Here is a 21,169-nt window from a genome sequence, read left to right as displayed (position 1 = left end):
GCCTCCGCTCGTGGTCGAAGAGCATAAGGCACGTTGCGTGGTGCACAGAATTTGGGTACACTGTTGGGTCTAAGGTTCAGTTTGGCTTTAATCCCTTTCATTGTGCCTAACGTTTTAGATTCAAGATTCAAGAGGTTTATTTGTCACATACACAGTTGTACACATACAACATGTAGTGGAATGTAACCCTGGTCACTCCGAGCAGCTGTGCATGATAACTATAGAGAAAAAATAAGGAAAAATAATAATATAACATAAACAATATAAATATGAACTGTTCAGCTGTACATAATCTATACATAAGCGATAGGTAAGAGGTATTTTGGTGTGCAAAATTAAGGCAATGTGCAAGAGGCCTGAGGTATGTGCCAACGATTTGGACAGTGTGAAGCAGCACCTAGAGGCATTGAGTATTGTCCTGGTTTAGGAGCCTTATGACCTGGGGGGAAAAGCTCCTCCTTAACCTTTCCGTTCTGATCATAAGGCTGCAGAAGCGTTTGCCTGAGTTCAGCAGGCAAAACAGAGAGTTATTAGGGTGGGATGGATCCTTGGAGATTTTTATTGCTCTGGTCCTACAGCGGCTGTTGAAGATGTTTTGCAGGGAGGGCAAGGCAGATCTGGTGCAGTGCTCAGCTGCTCTAACCACCTTCTGCAGGGCTTTCTGGTCCTGGGCAGAGCAGTTCCCAAACCACGAGAGAAATCAGCTGAGTGTCTCCACCAAACCGTGAGGGTGTATCCACTTCCACTACGTACAAAGGCAACTCAGCACACTGGTTATTTAATCTAACTTCCATTTTTGACTATTGTTCAACCCAACACCATAGGCAGAAATTTAATCAAAGTATGGCTGAAGTGTGTTTAGGCCCATAGAATTTTTGAAAGGATCAATAACGTTTTGAATCTGAGGTGCATGTGGTAATGTGCTGGTGGAAACCCCGATATATTTCATGATGAACAGCCGAAAAAGTTTGATAAATATATTGTTGTGTGCTTGGGAATAAGCCACTGGAAAGAAAATGGAGGGTTGTTAGCTCACAGTGAGTTTTAAGTTAATACAGTTAAAACTGGATTGGAACTGAAATTGTCAATGTGAATTACAGGCAACCCCAAGGATCAGTTTACAGGAGTAGAGACCCAGACTCTGCATCAAGGCTTCCAAGTGAAATCAAGTCTTATTACTTGCTATACTCATATTTATTCATTATGCGTACAAGGACAGCGTTACGTAAAATCAAAGTAAACAAAGTAACACAAAGTAACAGGGAAACAGCAGGGGGAGCAAAGACAGGTGGAGAGCGTGAGATATGATGACAACTGGAAGAACTGCAGTGCAGTTAACTTTCTAGGCCTTTCTAGACTTCCTGATTCCCTTCCTAAAGCCTTTTATGTTATTGCTGATGAAGTCCCTGTAGCTGGAGACACGGGTGTAGACCCCCGGGAATGCCGCTCGGCCACACCCTATTCCGTAGCTGACGATTCCAGCCAACTTCCAGATTTCCTTACTTCCATCTTTAGAGATGCACATGAGAGGACCTCCTGAGTCTCCCTGTGTGCAGATGTTTGGAGAAACAGACAAGAAGATCAAAGGGCCATTTCTGTCGACACTTTTATTCCTTTGAAACATTGTTACTGGCTGTTTTTACTGAGCTCTGAGATGGTTCTCCATCAGCATTCATGCTGTCTACATGAAACAGATACATCTCAAAATACTGAAAGTGTATAATTATTAAAAGTTTGACTTATAACTTTAATGTATGTTATTACATAATGTGTGTAATGTAGGTCTGTCTTTTGAATGCAATAATTTCACTACAACTAATAGATCAACAAGCAGACTTACCTGGCAGGAATCTTTGCCGGATTCGCCAGCGCAAATCGTCTCAGGTTTGAGGTCTGGGTAGCTTATCTTGCAGGCATCGTTGAGAACAATTGGGACAGCAACTTCCTGCAGGGTCCTTGGTACTGGCAAAGGATCTGCGGAAATAGATAGAGCGGGGATGCAGAATTAATGATTAAGTTAAGTAAGCCACTTAAGTCAGTTACTAGGGACAGTTATGCAGGTTATAGACATAACTGAGCTGTCTGCGTCATTGGCCAAACGTGTCTGATAAATGCAAATTTTAAAAATGAAGAGATTCAGTTGTATGCTAGACATTTTACATTGTAAATGTTAGGTACCTGAAGATTGCAGCCAAAAAGGCAAACTTACCGTTTTCTGTAATTCGACCCCAGCCAGCCACACGGCAGGGACCTTCATAGTTATCTTTGGAATCTCCCAAGTACACTGAAAAAAAAAAAACATTGCGAAAACTTAAAAACTCAAGGCAACCCACTGCATTTATGTTTTTAGGTTCTGATGGATAACTTATAATTTCAAGTTTAGGAGAAAAGTTGTTTCAGCTGATGTTTTTGTGTTTACAAAATTAATAATTGTGCTTTTTCTTAACTCATATTTTATTGTTTTTGCAATGTATTTCCTAAAGTTTACACAAGGTATTCGTTTTAGTTTTGGCAACGTATTTCCTAAAGTTTACACAAGGTATTCGTTTTAGTTTTGGCAACGTATTTCCTAAAGTTTACACAACATATTTTTTTTTGTTTTGCCAATCAATTTCCTAAAGTTTAGAAAAAGTATCTTTTATAGTTTTCATGAGGTGCTCCCTGTTGTACCAATGAATGTTTACACAGTTGATTTTCAAATAACTTTATTGTGTTCAAACACAACTGCACCACTGACAATGTTGACTTTTGAGATCAGCCATTTTAAACATACTGACAACATTCAGCCACAAATAAAGTCCTTCCAAAAACACAAAAAAAGTCAAATTTTTGTAACAAATGTTACTCATCCAATTTTAAAGGTGTGGTATTGTCAGACAGAATATCAAACCTATCTTGATAGATAGTCACTAACAAACAGATTCAAAACATCAGATGGCAGGATGTGAACAACTTCTATCTGGTTTCCATACAAATTTTTCCACCACTTGTCTTTTAATAGTAATAGTATCAACACTAATTTCCTCTGAAGTTCAGTATCGTGCCACATTTGTTATAAAACTAGTACAAATGTACCTAAAACCAGATTATAAAAATTGTTTAAAACAGTTCAAGTTAGAATAAACCCTTTCAACATTTTATAAAAACTTGTTATACATGAAATCTGCAATCAGCCATGCAAGCTACATTAAGTAAAGTTAGAACAGAAGAGATTGATTCAGAACTTTCTGCACCTTACCGTTTTCTTAAAGCCAGAAATTAACTTTTTTCAGAGCAACTTACCACGAAACCCAAAAACTGTAAATCAAAACAAATTGCTGCATTCTGTTTCACACAAGTTGCATTTGAGTTGAACATGTTGTCAAATAGGTTAGACTTTGGTTAAGAGCTTGGTTTTGAAGCTTCTTACCCTCTGGGAACAGGTAGATGTCAACTCCATAAAAATGTGTTGCACAGCTTCAAATGTGTACTTGAGTTCTTTGGGAAACTCCATGTTGAGCCCATAAAGTAGGCCAAACAGGTAGGCAAAGGCAGTGGGAAGGTCTGGCAGGTCATCAAGAATAATGTCCTCTTCCAAAACAATGGCAGTGTTGACCACTGTGGACTGCGAGTTGGGTCCCACGTAGTCCTCCAGAACAGTGAGGATTCCCACCGTAACACCTCGGGTTGCCCTCTCAACTGGATCTGTATCCTATGCAAATAAAAAACAACAGTACATATAAGTCTCTGAAAACCAAAACTGAAGATTGAGTAGATTTGCATGCTCACCAGACATGTTAGGAAGAGTTTGGTCTCGTCGTCGCGAACTAATATCGGTAACCCTTCCAAACTGATGGTTCGTCGATGCTGGACTATGTTTGAGACCTAAAACAAGGAAATCAAATAAGACTCAGCCTCATTTATAAACCTACCATTTTGTTTTTAAAAACACATTAAGTGTTGTTGCTAAAAATACAGACTTAAGAAATAAGATGTTGAAATTAGTTATTCCAGATAATTGCTCATGGTTTTGTCAGTTTTTGTTTTTTTTTTTTTTTTTAAGTAATTTTGATGTGCAACAAATGTAGCACACTTATTACAACATTTATAACAAAAAGTGCCATGAATGGGATGAGAGTTGAACTGTCTGTCATGACCTGCCATCTGCCAAACACACAGCGCTGCTTGTTATAGCGCAGGGATTGCTGGGATTGCTGCGAGGATTGCTGGGATTGCTGCGAGAGAGTGGTGTTGAGCTGCAGCGATTGTTTGGGATTGTTTTTTTGGAGTGTTTTGAGTGTTTGTGTGCTTTACCTGTTTACGTGGGTGGCTGTTTATTTCTATTTATTGTTCTTATTTCGGTCAGCGTGAGTGCTTGTCTGTCCTGTCTGTTAATCAACAGCGCGATTATTACCGACGGAGAGCTGCGGGTGTCGCGTGCGCGGCGTTTTTCTGTCCGCGTTTAAACTCCGTAACGAACACCCGCGGGGCGATTATAACTAACAACATCTAACGTCGGTATCGCTACCAAGCGTCGGAAAAGGACAGTTGCTCCTGAGCTTTGCTCGGTCGCCAGTCGGGGCCGGGAGGACATTTTCCACTTTTTTCCCGCTCCGGCAGTAGCCTGCTGTGAGGGGGTTTTTGTGGTTTTTCGACCTCCCAAGAGCAACTTCGATTTCGCCTTGTTTTTAGTTCATACTTGGTTCAGGCAGAAGTTCTTCTGGTAAGTAGTAGTAAGTTTATCAGGTTTAAAATTTTTAATAAAATAATAATTAAGTTCCGTTTTAACACAAGTAATAACTTATTTTAGTGTACTCCGCACGTTACTGCATTTATTGTTACGCAAATTAATCTTTATAGTTAAATACACTATATAAATTTACTGGGCTGGGAGTACGGGGTCATAGTGAGTTAGTTAATTATGGGGCCAGCTCAGTGTTGCGTTTGCAAGATGTTTGCCCTTCTGGACGTTAGTGTCCAGTCGGACTTCATCTGCGAGCGATGTAAGCTAGTGGACTCACTCATGGTCAAGGTTCGCGACCTTGAGGAGCAACTGGCTCGCATCCAATGCAACAGTGAGTTAGATGAGCTAGTTGATACGCCGTTTAGGGAGACGGTGTGTACGCCACTAACGGGGGGGAGGGAGAATGAAGAGCAGAGAGGTCGAGAGAGCTGGGTGACCGTAGGTCGTAGACGCAGGAAAAGGCGTACACACGTTACAGAGGCGGCATCACCTGAGGTGTCTGTGTCTAACAGGTTTCAGGTGCTTCCAGCTTTAGAGCCGGAAGGGACTGGGGAAGCAGGTGGGCCCTTGGGCACTGAGGAGCCCCCTCCCCCCAGAAAGAGGGAGGTTGTGGTAGTGGGGGATTCAATTATTAGGGGAGTAGACAGTTATGTGTGCACGCGTGATAGAGGGTCCCGTACGGTGTCTTGCCTGCCTGGTGCCCAGGTAGGAGACCTTCCAGATCGTGTGGACAAGCTTTTGGCCCCAGCTGGGGTGGATCCAGTTGTCGTGGTGCATGTTGGCACCAACGACATAGGCAAGGGTAGAAGGGCTGTTCTGCAGGATAAATTTATAGAAGTCGCCAATAAGCTTAGAAGCAGAACGTCCATGGTGGTATTTTCCGAAATACTCCCCGTGCCACGCGCAAGTGAGGCTAAGTTAGCTGAGATAAGGAGATTAAATGCGTGGCTAAAAGGATGGTGTAGGAAAGAGGGGTTTAGGTTTATGGGGCACTGGAGGACCTTCTGGAACAGGTGGGACCTGTTCAAGCCGGATGGGTTGCATCTGAACCGGAGGGGAACCAGTGTACTGGGAAGGCGTATTTGTAGAGTAGTTGAGGAATGTTTAAACTAGGGACTGGGGGGGCAGGGAGGTTAGTTAAGTATGTAACTGGGGGGAAACGGAAAGCCCAAAAAAATCATATTATAAGTAGGCACTGTAATAAGCCTACCCTTTGTTGTCTGTATTTAAACGCCAGGAGTATTAGGAATAAAATTCATGATTTAGAGGCTCTTATCTCATTGGACTCTTATGATATTATAGCAATAACTGAAACGTGGTTGAGTGATAAGGATGGACAAGAATATAATATGGATGGTTACACATTGTTCCGTAAAGACCGTATAGGTAAGAAGGGAGGTGGTGTTGCAGTATATGTAAAGGAAATCTTGCAGGCAAGGGAGCTTACTGATATAAGTAAAAGTACGGAAGCTATATGGGTAAAATTAGATGCTAAAAACTCAAATAGCCTAATTGTCGGTGTTTGTTACAGAGCACCCAATGTAGCTGCTGAGGAAAGCAGATTGTTATACAGTGATATTAGGATTATGAGCAATAAAAATGATGTGGTAGTTATGGGTGATTTTAATCTACCGGGGATACAGTGGGACATTGTTGCTGGCTCTTCTGAAAATGAACTTGAGATGGTGGAATTAGTACAGGATTGTTTTTTTACTCAGTTTGTTAACACCCCTACCAGGGGAGATGCCATTCTTGATCTTGTTTTGTCTAATAACCAGGACAGGATTGGTAAATTAGATGTTTTAGAACCACTTGACAGTAGCGATCATAACATGGTTAAATTTGAGGTTAAGTTTAGTGCCCGAAGAGCAAAGTCCAAATCAAAAATATATAATGTTAGGAAGGCTAACTTCAATTGTATGAGATTAAAACTAGAAACCGTGAACTGGATGGAGTTAAATAACAAAACTGTTGAAGAGGCATGGGAATTTTTTAAAAGCACATTATTGCAAGTACAAGAGGACTTCATACCTGTTTCTAGCAAGAATAAATCTAGGAAATTGCAACCTAGGTGGTTTAATAGGGACATAAAGTATAAAGTAAGGAGGAAAAGGGCTTTGTTCCAGAGATGGAAAATAACTGATGATGACATAATAAAGCAAGAGTATCTAAATCTACAGGCTGAATTAAAAAATGACATTAGACGAGCTAAAAGGAATGTCGAAAGGAAGATCGCATTGGAGGCTAAGGATGACGTTAAAAGTTTCTTCCAGTATTTTAACTCTAAAAGAGCTCTAAAAGCTGAAATTACTAATCTGCAGGATAGTAAGGGTCTTATAATTGAAAACGACATTGACATAGTAAATGAGTTCAATGATAGTTTTGCACGGGTATTCACTGTCGAGGACACTAGTAACTTACCAGTTCTTATTACTAATTCAACATCGTCTATAACTAATATATATATAACTGAAGCTGATGTTTTGCAAAGCCTAGCTAAGCTCAAAATAAATAAATCACAGGGCCCTGATGGCATCTTACCTATAGTGTTAAAAGAGATGAGGGATATTATTTGCCGACCCTTAACATTACTGTTTCAAAAATCCTTATCTGAAGGTGTGGTACCTTCTGATTGGAAGCATGCCAACATAACGCCCATTTTCAAAAAAGGGGATAGAAGTAATTTGTCAAACTATAGGCCAATCAGTCTAACTTGTATAACTGGTAAAGTTATGGAGGCTATAATCAAAGAGAAAATGGTAGATTACCTGGACTCAAATAACATTTTGAGGGATAGCCAGCATGGATTTAGGAGAGGTAGATCCTGTTTAACAAATCTGTTGGAGTTTTTTGAGGAAGCTACTCAGGAAGTTGATGATAAGAAGGCCTATGATGTCATCTATTTAGATTTCCAAAAGGCTTTTGATGTTGTTCCCCACAAGAGGCTCTCACTTAAACTCAAAGCGACAGGTATTTTAGGAACTGTAGCGACTTGGATTGATAACTGGTTAACGGATAGGAAGCAGCGAGTAGTTATAAGAGGCTCGATGTCACAGTGGGCCTGCGTTCATAGTGGGGTACCGCAGGGTTCAATTTTAGGACCACTTTTGTTCCTAATTTACATAAATGATATAGACACCAATATATACAGTAAACTGGTGAAATTTGCAGATGACACCAAGGTGGGTGGTGTAGCAGATACTGAACTAGCGGCTCAGCAGCTACAGCGGGATCTTAATTTAATTAGTGACTGGGCTGACACCTGGCAGATGAAATTTAACATAGACAAATGTAAGGTACTCCATGTAGGGAGCAGAAATATAAAGTACAGGTATTTTATGGGACCTACTGAAATAAAGGTAGCTGATTATGAGAAAGACCTTGGTGTGTATGTTGATGCTTCCATGTCTCATTCTCGCCAGTGTGGGGAAGCAATAAAAAAGGCCAATAGGATGTTGGGGTACATCTCCAGGTGTGTGGAGTTTAAGTCAAGGGAGGTAATGCTAAGATTATACAATTCCTTGGTGAGACCTCACCTAGAATATTGTGTACAGGTTTGGTCACCATATCTTAAAAAGGACATAGCGGCCTTAGAAAAGGTGCAGCGTAGGGCCACAAGAATGATTCCTGGTCTTAGAGGAATGTCATACGAGGAAAGGTTATTTGAGCTAAATCTGTTCAGCCTCAAGCAAAGGAGACTGAGGGGGGACATGATCCAGGTCTATAAGATTCTAACAGGTTTGGATGCTGTTCAACCGAATAGTTACTTCAGCATTAGTTCAAATACAAGAACTCGTGGCCATAGGTGGAAATTAGCGGGAGAACATTTCAAACTGGATTTAAGGAAGCACTTCTTTACACAGCGTGTAGTCAGAGTATGGAATAGTCTTCCTGATAACGTAGTGCAAGCTGAATCCTTGGGTTCCTTTAAATCAGAGCTAGATAAGATTTTAACAACTCTGAGCTATTAGTTAAGTTCTCCCCAAGCGAGCTCGATGGGCCGAATGGCCTCCTCTCGTTTGTATAGTTCTTATGTTCTTATGTTCTTATGTTCTTAGCTTATAATCCCATTCAGGACACACTTTTTGAAAACTAACAATTTTTACATCAATTTAGTAAATATTTAATAAAGTATCTTTCGTTACAGTGGGAACTTCAGGTTCCTCATAAACCAGACACAAATACATTTTTATATATTACCTGTTCATCAAACTTCTGCAACAGGGAATCCATGTCATTACGGAAAGCAGCTTTTCTAACTCGATACAGCTTAATCAGCCGAAGTGAGTAAGTGTCGAGGGCAGTCATGAAGGTCCCCATGAGATCTTTGGTGGTAATGCGTGAGAATTCCGCACAAATCTACAAAGCAACAAAAAAATATAGAAGAAAACTTTTAAAGGTACATTATATAAAAATGAGATTGTTTTCAAATTTGGTTAAAACAGCTTAATTTCAAAACATTTAGTTAGTCTCGGTTGATCTATTGGTCAGGTCTTGATTGGATTTTTTTTTCTTTTAGTGGTAGTGGTGGTACAAATTCTAACTGATGCATTTAAAAAAAAAAAAAAACAAGAAAAATCTGATCGGCAGATTTTACAGTAAGTCTATAGAATACCAAATCAAATGTTGATAAGACAAAAGAATGGTTACAATTGTTACAGGATGCATTGCAGAAAAGAAATAAATCAATAAATTGTATTTTAAATTCATTGCAAAAATGTCATTAATTTTATAGTTATGTAAGAATGAAGTAAGAATAACATCCTGTGGTCAAATTTGGATACTTTCATAACACGCAAGTGACTTTCTCAATCCTGTTCTGTGAGTTTCATGGCTGTTGCCTGCTAAGGGTCAGCACCAAAAGATTCTAGATGCCCAGTGAAGACAAGTCATTGCGGCGACCGTGGTTCAGGGGGTTGGGAAGCTCATCTGTAACCGGAAGGATGCTGGTTCTATCCCCCGGCTCTCTCTGTCCTGGTCGTTGTGTCCTTGGGCAAGACCCTTTACCCTACCGCCTACTGGTGTTGGCCAGAGGGGCCAATGGCGCAATATGGCAGCGTCGCTTCTGTCAGTCTACCCCAGGGCAGCTGTGGCTACAACTGTGGTTTCCCTGCACCGATGTGTGAATGTGAGAGCGAATGAGTAGTGGAATTGTAAAGCACTTTGGGTGCCCAGAAAAGAGCGAAATAAATGCAATCCATTATTATACACAGTAAGTTGACAAGTAAATAGATTTCACTTCAATAGAGTTGTTGGTAATACCAAAATTAGCTTCATATTTTTAGAGCCAACTACTTTTTTATATTTTACCATTAGCATTGTTAGCTCAACGGTAGCCTTCAACCTTTTCTACAAGATATTGGCGTGCTACAAACAGATGCTTATCAAGGGCACAAGAAATGGATCTCACGTTCATTTACTCACCCAGACAGGTTTCGAGGCATTTGGAGTTGTTCAGAAGAAATTTTAAAGGTCCTATATCATGTAAAATCAACTTTTTGGAGCTTTTAAACACATTTTAATATTATTTCCTTACTGTATGTTAAAAACCCTCCAGAGTGGTTTTTGGCTTAATTCAGGCATTTCTTAGTTGTCTCAGTGAATCCTTTCCCCATAACCGTGGCTCAGCTCTCTCCTGCAAAACGACTGACTCGTAACATTGGGATTAAAATTTCTTTCTAACAACTCCAAATGCCTTGAAATTTGTCTGGGTGAGTAAATGAACGTTTTCCATTCTAGAAATAAGACCACACTGAAAAAAAAATAAAAAACGGAAGTTTTCCTTTATAAATTTAAGAGATTATCTTACCTGTTCTTTCAAGAAGAGAGCTGGCCATCTGAGCTGCATTTCCTTGACCAAGGGCTGCATCTCCACAACTTCTTTCCTCCTGAGAGAGAATGTGATGTCCATCTTTTGGGTGATGAGTGCCATGTTCTTATCCCTCTTCTTCATTTCATCTTCCAAAATGCATCTTTCATTTTCAAGAGACTCATCATTGTAGTTTTCTGGGGCATCAGGGATAAAGTTGACTTCACCTCGCTTTGGTTTCTTTAAGGAAAATCTATTTGAACCACCGTCATCTTCTTCCCCTCTTCTTTTTCGATTGACTGCAACTTCACTACATCCAGCTTGACTTAGCTTGGAACGGTAGTTGCCAAGCTTGAACTTAATGCTTGTTGCCCAACCATCATATCCTGTGCCATTGCCGGGCTCTTTGAGGCAGGGATGTTTGGAAACTAGCTCCTGGGCAACAGATGTTATTTCATTCTTGTCAGGGTAGGCTTTGATTGCAAACATTTCTTGTGCCAGCTTATCTAGAATTTCCATCTTGATGTCTCTTGTTACACTTAAATTTGCCCCTGCTTTCTCATATACCTCATTGCCCTTGCGAAGTTTTAACTCTACATCATAGGAAAAGGTTGGGATAGGAAATGGATTTGGCCACTGTGAAGTGCTACGCATGTAGGTCTGGGTGGATGAGGATGGGCTGAAAGAAGATGCTGAACTCACACTGGCTGTATCAATAGATGAGATGGCGCTATGATCAGATGGAGTCTGTGGTGGCGAGGCTGATGCATTTTCCTCCCAAATGAGGTGCAACACTGCCCGTCCAGCAGGTAGCTCATTAATATCCATCAGGTTGCAAAGTGCGTTCCCAAAATCTGGGTCTTCATATTGTATTGCAAAGTCACCTTCAAGTCCAAGCTTTGCTTGTAGTTCATCTTGAAGCTGCTTCACAGATTCTGGAACAGTGGACAGTTGGATTTTTCTGATAAGTTTTGGACTGACGTGGACTCGCAGTAACAGGGCCTGTGAAGACAAACCAAAAAAGGGCGCAATTCTAAATAATTGACAAATTCAAAGTAATCAACTGAAAACTATTTAAGAATAATACATACCATCACTTTCAATGCAGGAGGCATGTAACAGGTGTCACCATCAGTTGTCCAGCTACGCAGTATTCAGCTAAAGGGTGGTAATCATTCAAATCTTCTGGGTCAAGTATTTCCAGATCTTTGTAGCTGCTGTCAAGCCGATATGATCTGTAATGTTCCATAAACCAAGAGGAGAGCTTTGTAGCAACAAATGACACTTTCCCAGAGTCTACCAAAATGTTCAGTATCTTGTAGAATTCAGGCAGTCCACTCAGTTGTCCTGATGAAATGATCATGCCTTTAACATACTGGGTCCCATACAGATAAACACATTTAGCAAATGACACAGCTTTTACCTGTGGATATTTCAGTTTCAAGCACTTCTGAAGATTTTCATTCAAGAAACAGATGTCAACTGTGTCAATATTATCAACATGCAGACTTGGTTTAAAAAGACTATGACCATCTAAGAAGTATGCCATCATTTGTTGATGCTTTGAAGAAAGTGTTAGTAGTATATTCTTAAAGCATTGGACATCATGCACAGTTTTCTTGAAAAAGTTGTGCTTAGATTCAAATCGAATAGTCCACAAATCAACTAAGGGACCAAAACAACGCACAAGATGACTATAATGTTCAATATAGTGGTGTTTTGGCTTCAAATTAAAATCAGGAAAAGTCTCTATCAGTAGTCGTCGATGATCCAATATTTTGGTGTCCAAGTATGACAATATTTCTTCTGATAGAGTTGTCGAGACAACAATCTCAACAAGCTCCTTAAGGTCCATCAATATTTCCCATGATGGCTCATGTTCTGGTATACGGGTCCCAATGATAAAAGGCAGCAAACGCAAAAGTGTCCAGTTTTCATGTCCATTGCCACTCACTCTTCCTGTTCCAAAACTGGCTTTTGTAATTTGTTGTGGCTTGTTGAGCTTATCAGAGAATTTATATGGAAATGATTTTATACGTTTGTTTAGTCCTTCAAATGTAATAAAACCCTTTCTGATTAAATCTTGAAGACACAAACACAATTCCACAGGGACAACACCTTCAAAGAAATCGTGTAATATATCTGGAGGAAATCCAGTGACTGGATGAAAATAGGACAACGCACTTAAGGCACAGGAACCTTTGACACCACACACACTTTGTCTTTGACCATCCTGAAGATCTTCTAGAAAAATGTTATGCTGTTCCACCGTTCTTAATGGAAATTCTGTAGGATCAAGAGCTGCAATCTGATGTTTATCAATACTACAAAGTCGACAAAACTTGTCGACATTAAATGACTCCAAAAAGCCTGCAAGGCTGTGAGCCCCAAGATTATCTGCACAGACACAAAATACAGTTCCCTTTAAAAAACTATTTAAAGATTCAACATACACCCCTGTGCTTTCAAGACATTTTAAATCCTCAATGAGTGGATAAAGAAAAGCATCATACCCAAACTGTTTAACGTCTACACTTTTACCAAGAAGAGCAAGCTGTATTGAGGGCAATGTAGAACGAAACCTTGCAGATAAGTTGAGTACAACCCAATAGACGGCAGTTATTTTGTGAATTTTTCGAGATGTTCCTAAAGGGTTGCATATTTCAAAGTCGTCAATATACAAAGCTAAACTAATGCAAGTATCTTGCAATCCTAAAAGCTTGTTGTTTTTGAAATACTGCCCATCTCTAAATGATCTGTAACCTTCACTAATTTCTTTATCAAATGCTAACTTTTCAAAGAAACTTTTCTCTTTCAATAAGTTCTCCAAGACCTGGTTTACTGAGACATAAACAAATTTATTTCTAGTTCTGGCTTTGTAGGTGTACTCTGTAGGCTCAATTACATGAAAATTATTCTTGAAATAAATATTTCTCTTGTAATCAGTAGATAATGCACCTTTTGGTTCTGTTGAGATAATTAATGGGTTGGTTTTGAAAAGTGCATCATTTATATTTTTAATTACATCATCATCTGCCTCAATGTTCTGTTCAGCAAGCACCTCTTTGATTCTTTGAAATGAATGAACCTGAGAAAATTTTAAAATGTCACTAATTTCCTCAATAATTCTCTGCAAAGCACTTTTAGAAACATGTAACAATGTTTGCATGCATAGAAAAAGTCTAGCTATTTTATGTTCAAGACATTGGTAATCTACAAACTCATTGTCCTCTTTATCACTTGATGCTACACCTGAACCACTTGGTAATGTCTCTGGCTCCTGAGAGGTATTTAAGGATTTATCAGGGGACCTACTTTCACTAGGACATGCATTTGCATGAGAAATCAGTCTAATACAGTTTTTTATATCTTTTGAGTTTTTGTGCTTTCTGCTTGTGTGTGACGTAAAGGTTGATACATTGTTGGTAGCATAGTCACATTTTTGGAAAGGACAGGATACAGTCTGATGGTTTTTTAAGTGCCTTAAAATATGTGAAATAAATGTATGCTGTGAGCAGTTTTCCTTAAATTCACAAAAATCACAAAAAAATGTTGAGATCTCCTGCCTTTTCTTAGCCCTGTTGTGTGATCTGCTGAGGTGAGACTTCAATGCCCCTCGTGTCCTAAACGAACAGACGCAGTCACTGTAAACACAGGGCAAATGAAATCCTCTGCTATGTCGTAGCTGGTGATGCCTTAAGAGTACTTCTTGGCTTGAACAGACAAAACAGCAGAACTGGCACTGCATACAAAAACTATAATGAGAAGAGAGGAGAGGACAGTGTCAACAATTCAAAAGAAACCTGAGTTAATTTCAAATTACCGCCATTATAAATTGGCGGTTATAAATTGGCGGTTGCTGCCATTGGTCATGAGCGAGCCAGCCTATTTTGTTTCGTTCGGTGGTATGGCGGCCACAGACTGCACTTCATGAAATACACATAGGGGGTGTCGCGGAGGCTTGTCAGATATGAGCGAGCCTCTTTAGTAGCGATGTTTGTCGGATTTTCATTGTTTTGTGACATGGCACATAGTTTGTGACATGGAATCTTAAATGATATAGTAAACACATACCCATAAGCCACAAGGCTTCTTAGCCTAGAAAGTAATGCTATGCTAAGTTTCGGAAAAATACGAAGAACTTCAGTTGTGATATTTCTAAAAGACAAATTGACACTGTTCAAACATATATTGTCTGATATAATAAAAGAAACATTACTTGCCTTTAGAAAGTTGAGATGAACGATCGATCCACCTCCTGGTATAAAAAGCCTCACGTTCGCATTAAGGCAGACGGCCAGGTGGCTTTCAGTCCTTGCAAAAGTGCAAACTAGACCCGTAGTATCCAAAAATATGAGATGCGCATGCGTGCTCAGGCACCGAAAGGCGCCAACCGCTTCAACTCATGTAAAACTTGAATTCGTTCATTTTGCCAGCTATAAATTTCATCTGAGACCAACTTTTGCTCCAAAACGTTAAAAGATTAGTTGAAACCCTTAATGTATTTGAGTTTATAGGGCAACTCAACTTTTATTGTTGAATTGTGAAAGAAATGACTGTAAGCTCAGCAATTGCAAGTTTGATTTTTTACAGTGTAGGGATATGGCCCTACGCCGAGGACTCGGACTGGTCTGTCCAGCTGCACCAGTGCAATGTCAAAGCTGAGGTCTTCATCGTTGTATTTATGGTGGATGACACTTTTGACGATGTTGAACTTTTTTTCTGCTGTAACATCTTCGGTCAGGCGGTGCACACCCAGCAGAACAGAGTATCGTGATATTCTCCTGAAAAGCAGAGGGGCATCATTAACCTCTGTGACTCCCTTTACCAGTACTGACTCGCACTGTCAAATACTCTATAACCTCTATTATGACATGTGAATACACATACAAATGTATGCTACTGTGCATAAGCACTGCCCCGCCTGTTGTACCTACGTGTCAATGCAGTGCGCAGCTGTCAGCACCCATGTGTCAGCCACTAGGGTCCCACCGCAGTAAATCGTTGTTGGATAGTCATTCCGCACTATGGCAGCAATCCACCACCAGACGCTCTCCTTAGCATCTTCCCCTCCAACAATGGAGGAACGGCTCTGGGGGTGACTGAACACTAGGAGAGAGAGAGATAGAGAGAGAGAGAGAGAGCAGAGCAACAAGCAGATGAAATGAACAAGAAAAGATACACTTAAAGAGGGAGGAATGGTCAGATGAACTTGCTCACATTAAATACTCACTAAATGAGAGTGAGTATTTAGTGACCATACTCACTAAATATGAGCGGGATGGAAAGCGGACGACTGCCCTCTTACCTACGGTAGCATCCAGCAGCAGGATCGCAGACAGTAACAGCAAACCTGCCATGTTCACCCTCTCACTCAGTCTCTAAACACAGGTGACTCTGCCTTACAAACAGTGTGAGAGAGGGAATATTAGTCACAATCTCACCGACTGTCATCCAAGTCCTTGGCCAGAAGCAGGACATGAGCCTTCTTATATACCCATAGAGACACACCCAGCACCATGTTGCAAGAGGACATATCACACTGTGGTTTGTTTAAGTTCAGGGTATTCAATCAGTTTCTGACACCTCAGAATTTCCATTATTCATTTATGTATATCATACCGCATGAAAAACATACACATTTATTGTTTTCTACCTACGGAGCCCCTAAAGGGACATAGGTGATTAAAAAAAAAATTACAGTATCTGGTGCGCACCAGATACTAACTGGAATCGCACCAAATACTTTAGTATCTGGTGAGCACCAATTAGTATCTGGTCAGTACCAGTTAGTATCTGGTCAACGTCATTGATATTGTTGATGAAATCACTCTAAATATATATAAAATATATAAATCACCTATGTCCCTTTTGGGGCTCCGTACTATACCTGTCCCTTAGTGTTGAATTGTATTTTTTCCCTTTTCTATGTCTATTATTTAATGTTTTTCTGACCCATAGTTTTATTGACTGAAGCTTCTATTGTATTCCTTCTGTATTGATTTACTGCCAGCTTGATCTTTTTACTATTTTAGTTTTTACTATAATCGGTCTTCTCTGTTTTAACTGCTTCCTTATTGTGTAGTGCAATGAATATGAGAGATGCATGTTACAAAACGATACATTATTATTATTATTATTATTATTATTGCCCTCTGCAGTAGATAGTATTTACAAGGTGCTATCTAAATATGTCAAACAATTTATTTTACAATTTCCATATGAAATATAACATGTGTCACACTGACATCTTCATTAGTGTATTAACACTCTTAATTAGATTTCATCCTGATATTTCTTGGCTAATGCATAAAAGCTGTTGCATAATGCTAGAATTTCATGGGCTCGTTTCGACAGAGTGGTTTTTGTTGTTTCCTATTTCACAACCAAAGATAAACGCAAAAAACACTTTATGAAAAATTACTTACATTTGTTTTAATAAATTCATAATGTAATGCACCATATAACTAAGATTTAGGGGCACCCAATTGAGCCCAGTGGGAAATTCTGGTGCATACAGCACCAAGAACAAAGTGCACAGCTGGCCTGCATATGGAGCCAAAGAGACAAGGTGCATAGACAGCACACATAGTGCAAACAGATTTAACGAGTACAACATACACAAATAAAATATCCTGAAATAAAACAGAATATTGTGATGCTATCCATTTCGTATACCAGTTTATCCTATTCAGGGTCATAGGGGGTCCAGAGCCTATGGGTACAAGGCAGTGAACAACCTAGGGTGGGGCACCAACCCATTGCAGGGTACACACGTATTCCATGGATCTCCTGGAAACCAGGCCCTTCTCCTGCTTGAGGTGCAGGCCATACTGTTCTAGGCTGCCCAATCCTGCATCCAGAGTTTTGAGTTGTGTCTGCTCGTCAGGACCAGTCACGAGGATGTCATCAAGATAACAGTGAGTATACGACAGTTCGAGAAGCACTTGGTCCATAGCCTTCTGAAATAAGGCGGGTGGTGACGCTATACCAAAAGGTATAAGCGATTAAAAGAGAATAGTCCTTTTTGTGTAGAGATAGTCAGCACTTTCCTGGACTCCTCTTCTACCTCCATCTGTAGATAGGCATTTGATAAGTTCAACTAACTGAAATGTTGACCTTTTGCTAGAGAGGCAAAAAGGTCCTCAATGCGTGGAACTGGGTATTTTTCCACACAGAGAGCTGGGTTGAGGGTGACCTTGAAACCCCCACAGAGTCTCACTCTGCCATCCTTTTTATTGACGGGTACCACTGGTGTGGCCCAGTCACTATGCTCCACTGGTGAGATCACGCCAAGCTCAGTCAGGCGTTTCAGCTCGGCCTCCGCTCATGGTCGAAGAGCATAAGGCACGTTGCGTGGTGGACAGAATTTGGGTACACTGTTGGGTCTAAGATTCAGTTTGGCTTTAATCCCTTTCATTGTGCCTAACGTTTTAGATTCAAGATTCAAGAGGTTTATTCGTCACATACACAGTTGTACACATACAACATGTAGTGGAATGTAACCCTGGTCACTCCGAGCAGCTGTGCATGATAACTATAGAGAAAAAATAAGGAAAAATAATAATATAATATAAACAATATAAATATGAACTGTTCAGCTGTACATAATCTATACATAAGCGATAGGTAAGAGGTATTTTGCTGTGCAAAATTAAGGCAATGTGCAAGAGGCCTGAGGTATGTGCCAACGATTTGGACAGTGTGAAGCAGCACCTAGAGGCATTGAGTATTGTCCTGGTTTAGGAGCCTTATGACCTGGGGGGAAAAGCTCCTCCTTAACCTTTCCGTTCTGATCATAAGGCTGCAGAAGCGTTTGCCTGAGTTCAGCAGGCAAAACAGAGAGTTATTAGGGTGGGATGGATCCTTGGAGATTTTTATTGCTCTGGTCCTAAAGCGGCTGTTGAAGATGTTTTGTAGGGAGGGCAAGGCAGATCTGGTGCAGTGCTCAGCTACTCTAACCACCTTCTGCAGGACTTTCTGGTCCTGGGCAGAGCAGTTCCCGAACCACGAGAGAAATCAGCTGAGTGTCTCCACCAAACCGTGAGGGTGTATCCACTTTCACTACGTACAAAGGCAACTCAGCACACTGGTTATTTAATCTAACTTCCATTTTTGACTATTGATCAACCCAACACCATAAGCAGGAATATGATCAAAATATGGCTGAAGTGTGTTTAGGCCCATAGAATTTTCAAAAGGATCAATAACGTTTTGAATCTGAGGTGCATGTGGTAATGTGCTGGTGGAAACCCTGATATATTTCATGATGAACAGCCGAAAAAGTTTGATAAATATATTGTTGTGTGCTTGGGAATAAGCCACTGGAAAGAAAATGGAGGGTTGTTAGCTCACAGTGAGTTTTAAGTTAATGCAGTTAAAACTGGATTGGAACTGAAATTGTCAATGTGAATTACAGGCAACCCCAGGGATCAGCTTACAGGAGTAGAGACCCAGACTCTGCATCAAGGCTTCCAAGTGAAATCAAGTCTTATTATTTGCTATACTCATATTTATTCATTATGCGTACAAGGACAGCGTTACGTAAACTCAAAGTAAACAAAGTAACACAAAGTAACAGGGAAACAGCAGGGGGAGCGAAGACAGGTGGAGAGCGTGAGATATGATGACAACTGGAAGAACTGCAGTGCAGTTAACTTTCTAGGCCTTTCTAGACTTCCTGATTCCCTTCCTAAAGCCTTTTATGTTATTGCTGATGAAATCCCTGTAGCTGGAGACACGGGTGTAGACCCCCGGGAATGCCGCTTGGCCACACCCTATTCCGTAGCTGACGATTCCAGCCAACTTCCAGATTTCCTTACTTCCATCTTTAGAGATGCACATGAGAGGACCTCCTGAGTCTCCCTGTGTGCAGATGTTTGGAGAAACAGACAAGAAGATCAAAGGGCCATTTCTGTCGACACTTTTATTCCTTTGAAACATTGTTACTGGCTGTTTTTACTGAGCTCTGAGATGGTTCTCCACCAGCATTCATGCTGTCTACATGAAACAGATACATCTCAAAATACTGAAAGTGTATAATTATTAAAAGTTTGACTTATAACTTTAATGTATGTTATTACATAATGTGTGTAATGTAGGTCTGTCTTTTGAATGCAATAATTTCACTACAACTAATAGATCAACAAGCAGACTTACCTGGCAGGAATCTTTGCCGGATTTGCCAGCGCAAATCATCTCAGGTTTGAGGTCTGGGTAGCTTTTCTTGCAGGAATCGTTGGGAACAATTGGGACAGTAACTTCCTGCAGGGTCCTTGGTACTGGCAAAGGATCTGCGGAAATAGATAGAGCGGGGATGCAGAATTAATGATTAAGTTAAGTAAGCCACTTAAGTCAGTTACTAGGGACAGTTATGCAGGTTATAGACATAACTGATCTGTCTGCGTCATTGGCCAAACGTGTCTGATGAGAGATTCAGTTGTATGCTAGACATTTTACATTGTAAATGTTAGGTACCTGAAGATTGCAGCCAAAAAGGCAAACTTACCGTTTTCTGTAATTTGACCCCAGCCAGCCACACAGCAGGGACCTTCATAGTTATCTTTGGAATCTCCCAAGTAGGGATATGGCCCTACGCCGGGGACTCGGACTGGTCTGTCCAGCCGCACCAGTGCAATGTCAAAGCTGAGGTCGTCATCGTTGTATTTATGGTGGATGACACTTTTGACGATGTTGAACTTTTTTTCTGCTGTAACATCTTCGGTCAGGCGGTGCACACCCAGCAGAACAGAGTATTGTGACATTCTCCTGAAAAGCAGAGGGGCATCATTAACCTCTGTGACTCCCTTTACCAGTACTGACTCGCACTGTCAAATACTCTTTAACCTGTATTATGACATGTGGATACACATACAAATGTATGCTACTGTGCATAAGCACTGCCCCGCCTGTTGTACCTACGTGTCAATGCAGTGCGCAGCTGTCAGCACCCATGTGTCAGCCACTAGGGTCCCACCGCAGTAAATCGTTGTTGGATCATCATTCCGCACTATGGCAGCAATCCACCACCAGTCACCCTTCTTAGCATCTTCCCCTCCAACAATGGAGGAACGGCTCTGGGGGTGACTGAACACTATGAGAGAGAGAGAGAGCAGAGCAACAAGCAGATGAAATGAACAAGAAAAGTTACACTTACAGAGGGAGGAATGGTCAAATGAACTTGCTCACATTAAATACTCACTAAATGAGAGTGAGTATTTAGTGACCATACTCACTAAATATGAGCGGGATGGAAAGCGGACAACTGCCCTCTTACCTACGGTAGCATCCAGCAGCAGGATCGCAGACAGTAACAGCAAACCTGCCATGTTCACCCTCTCACTCAGTCTCTAAACACAGGTGACTCTGCCTTACAAACAGTGTGAGAGAGGGAGTATTAGTCACAATCTCACCGACTGTCATCCAAGTCCTTGGCCAGAAGCAGGACATGAACCTTCTTATATACCCATAGAGACACACCCAGCACCATGTTGCAAGAAGACATATCACACTGTGGTTTGTTTAAGTTCAGGGTATTCAATCAGTTTCTGACACCTCAGAATTTCCATAATTCATTTATGTATATCATACCACATGAAGAACATACACATTTATTGTTTTCTACCTACGGAGCCCCT

The 21,169-nt window shown here is 40.6% G+C and overlaps 4 protein-coding genes across 5 annotated transcripts; all 4 read right to left on the bottom strand.

Moving 5' to 3' along the window:
• Nucleotides 1-1,212: 1,212 nt before the first annotated feature.
• Nucleotides 1,213-2,762, bottom strand: LOC140579704 (tryptase-2-like). The gene is made up of 4 exons (XM_072702378.1): nt 2,738-2,762; nt 2,210-2,284; nt 1,841-1,974; nt 1,213-1,546 (listed from the first exon to the last, which is right to left on the bottom strand). Exons 1-4 carry the CDS (start codon nt 2,760-2,762, stop codon nt 1,343-1,345), a joined length of 438 nt encoding a protein of 145 aa, XP_072558479.1. The 3' UTR covers nt 1,213-1,342.
• Nucleotides 2,763-3,132: 370 nt separating this feature from the next.
• On the bottom strand, nt 3,133-12,847 carry LOC140579583 (uncharacterized). 2 transcript variants are annotated; one of them, XM_072702251.1, is made up of 5 exons: nt 11,624-12,847; nt 10,533-11,534; nt 8,924-9,082; nt 3,769-3,864; nt 3,133-3,691 (listed from the first exon to the last, which is right to left on the bottom strand). In XM_072702251.1, exons 1-5 carry the CDS (start codon nt 11,645-11,647, stop codon nt 3,371-3,373), a joined length of 1,602 nt encoding a protein of 533 aa, XP_072558352.1. In that variant the 5' UTR covers nt 11,648-12,847; the 3' UTR covers nt 3,133-3,370. The 2 variants fall into 2 exon arrangements, with proteins under 2 accessions (XP_072558352.1, XP_072558351.1); XM_072702250.1 differs by having other exon boundaries at nt 3,133-3,864.
• A 2,249-nt stretch (nt 12,848-15,096) lies between these two features.
• LOC140579703 (serine protease 27-like) lies at nt 15,097-15,983 on the bottom strand. Its single transcript, XM_072702377.1, has 3 exons — nt 15,841-15,983; nt 15,470-15,641; nt 15,097-15,316 (listed from the first exon to the last, which is right to left on the bottom strand). The coding sequence occupies exons 1-3, from the start codon at nt 15,890-15,892 to the stop codon at nt 15,097-15,099; spliced, it is 444 nt and encodes a 147-aa protein (XP_072558478.1). The 5' UTR covers nt 15,893-15,983.
• A 3,040-nt stretch (nt 15,984-19,023) lies between these two features.
• LOC111852912 (trypsin-3-like) lies at nt 19,024-20,951 on the bottom strand. The gene is made up of 5 exons (XM_072702142.1): nt 20,809-20,951; nt 20,454-20,625; nt 20,041-20,300; nt 19,692-19,825; nt 19,024-19,397 (listed from the first exon to the last, which is right to left on the bottom strand). The coding sequence occupies exons 1-5, from the start codon at nt 20,858-20,860 to the stop codon at nt 19,194-19,196; spliced, it is 822 nt and encodes a 273-aa protein (XP_072558243.1). The 5' UTR covers nt 20,861-20,951; the 3' UTR covers nt 19,024-19,193.
• Between the last annotated feature and the right edge of the window lie 218 nt (nt 20,952-21,169).

Source organism: Paramormyrops kingsleyae, chromosome 18, assembly GCF_048594095.1.
Source record: "Paramormyrops kingsleyae isolate MSU_618 chromosome 18, PKINGS_0.4, whole genome shotgun sequence".
NCBI lineage: Eukaryota > Metazoa > Chordata > Actinopteri > Osteoglossiformes > Mormyridae > Paramormyrops > Paramormyrops kingsleyae.
This window is presented reverse-complemented; position numbering and strand designations above follow the sequence as displayed.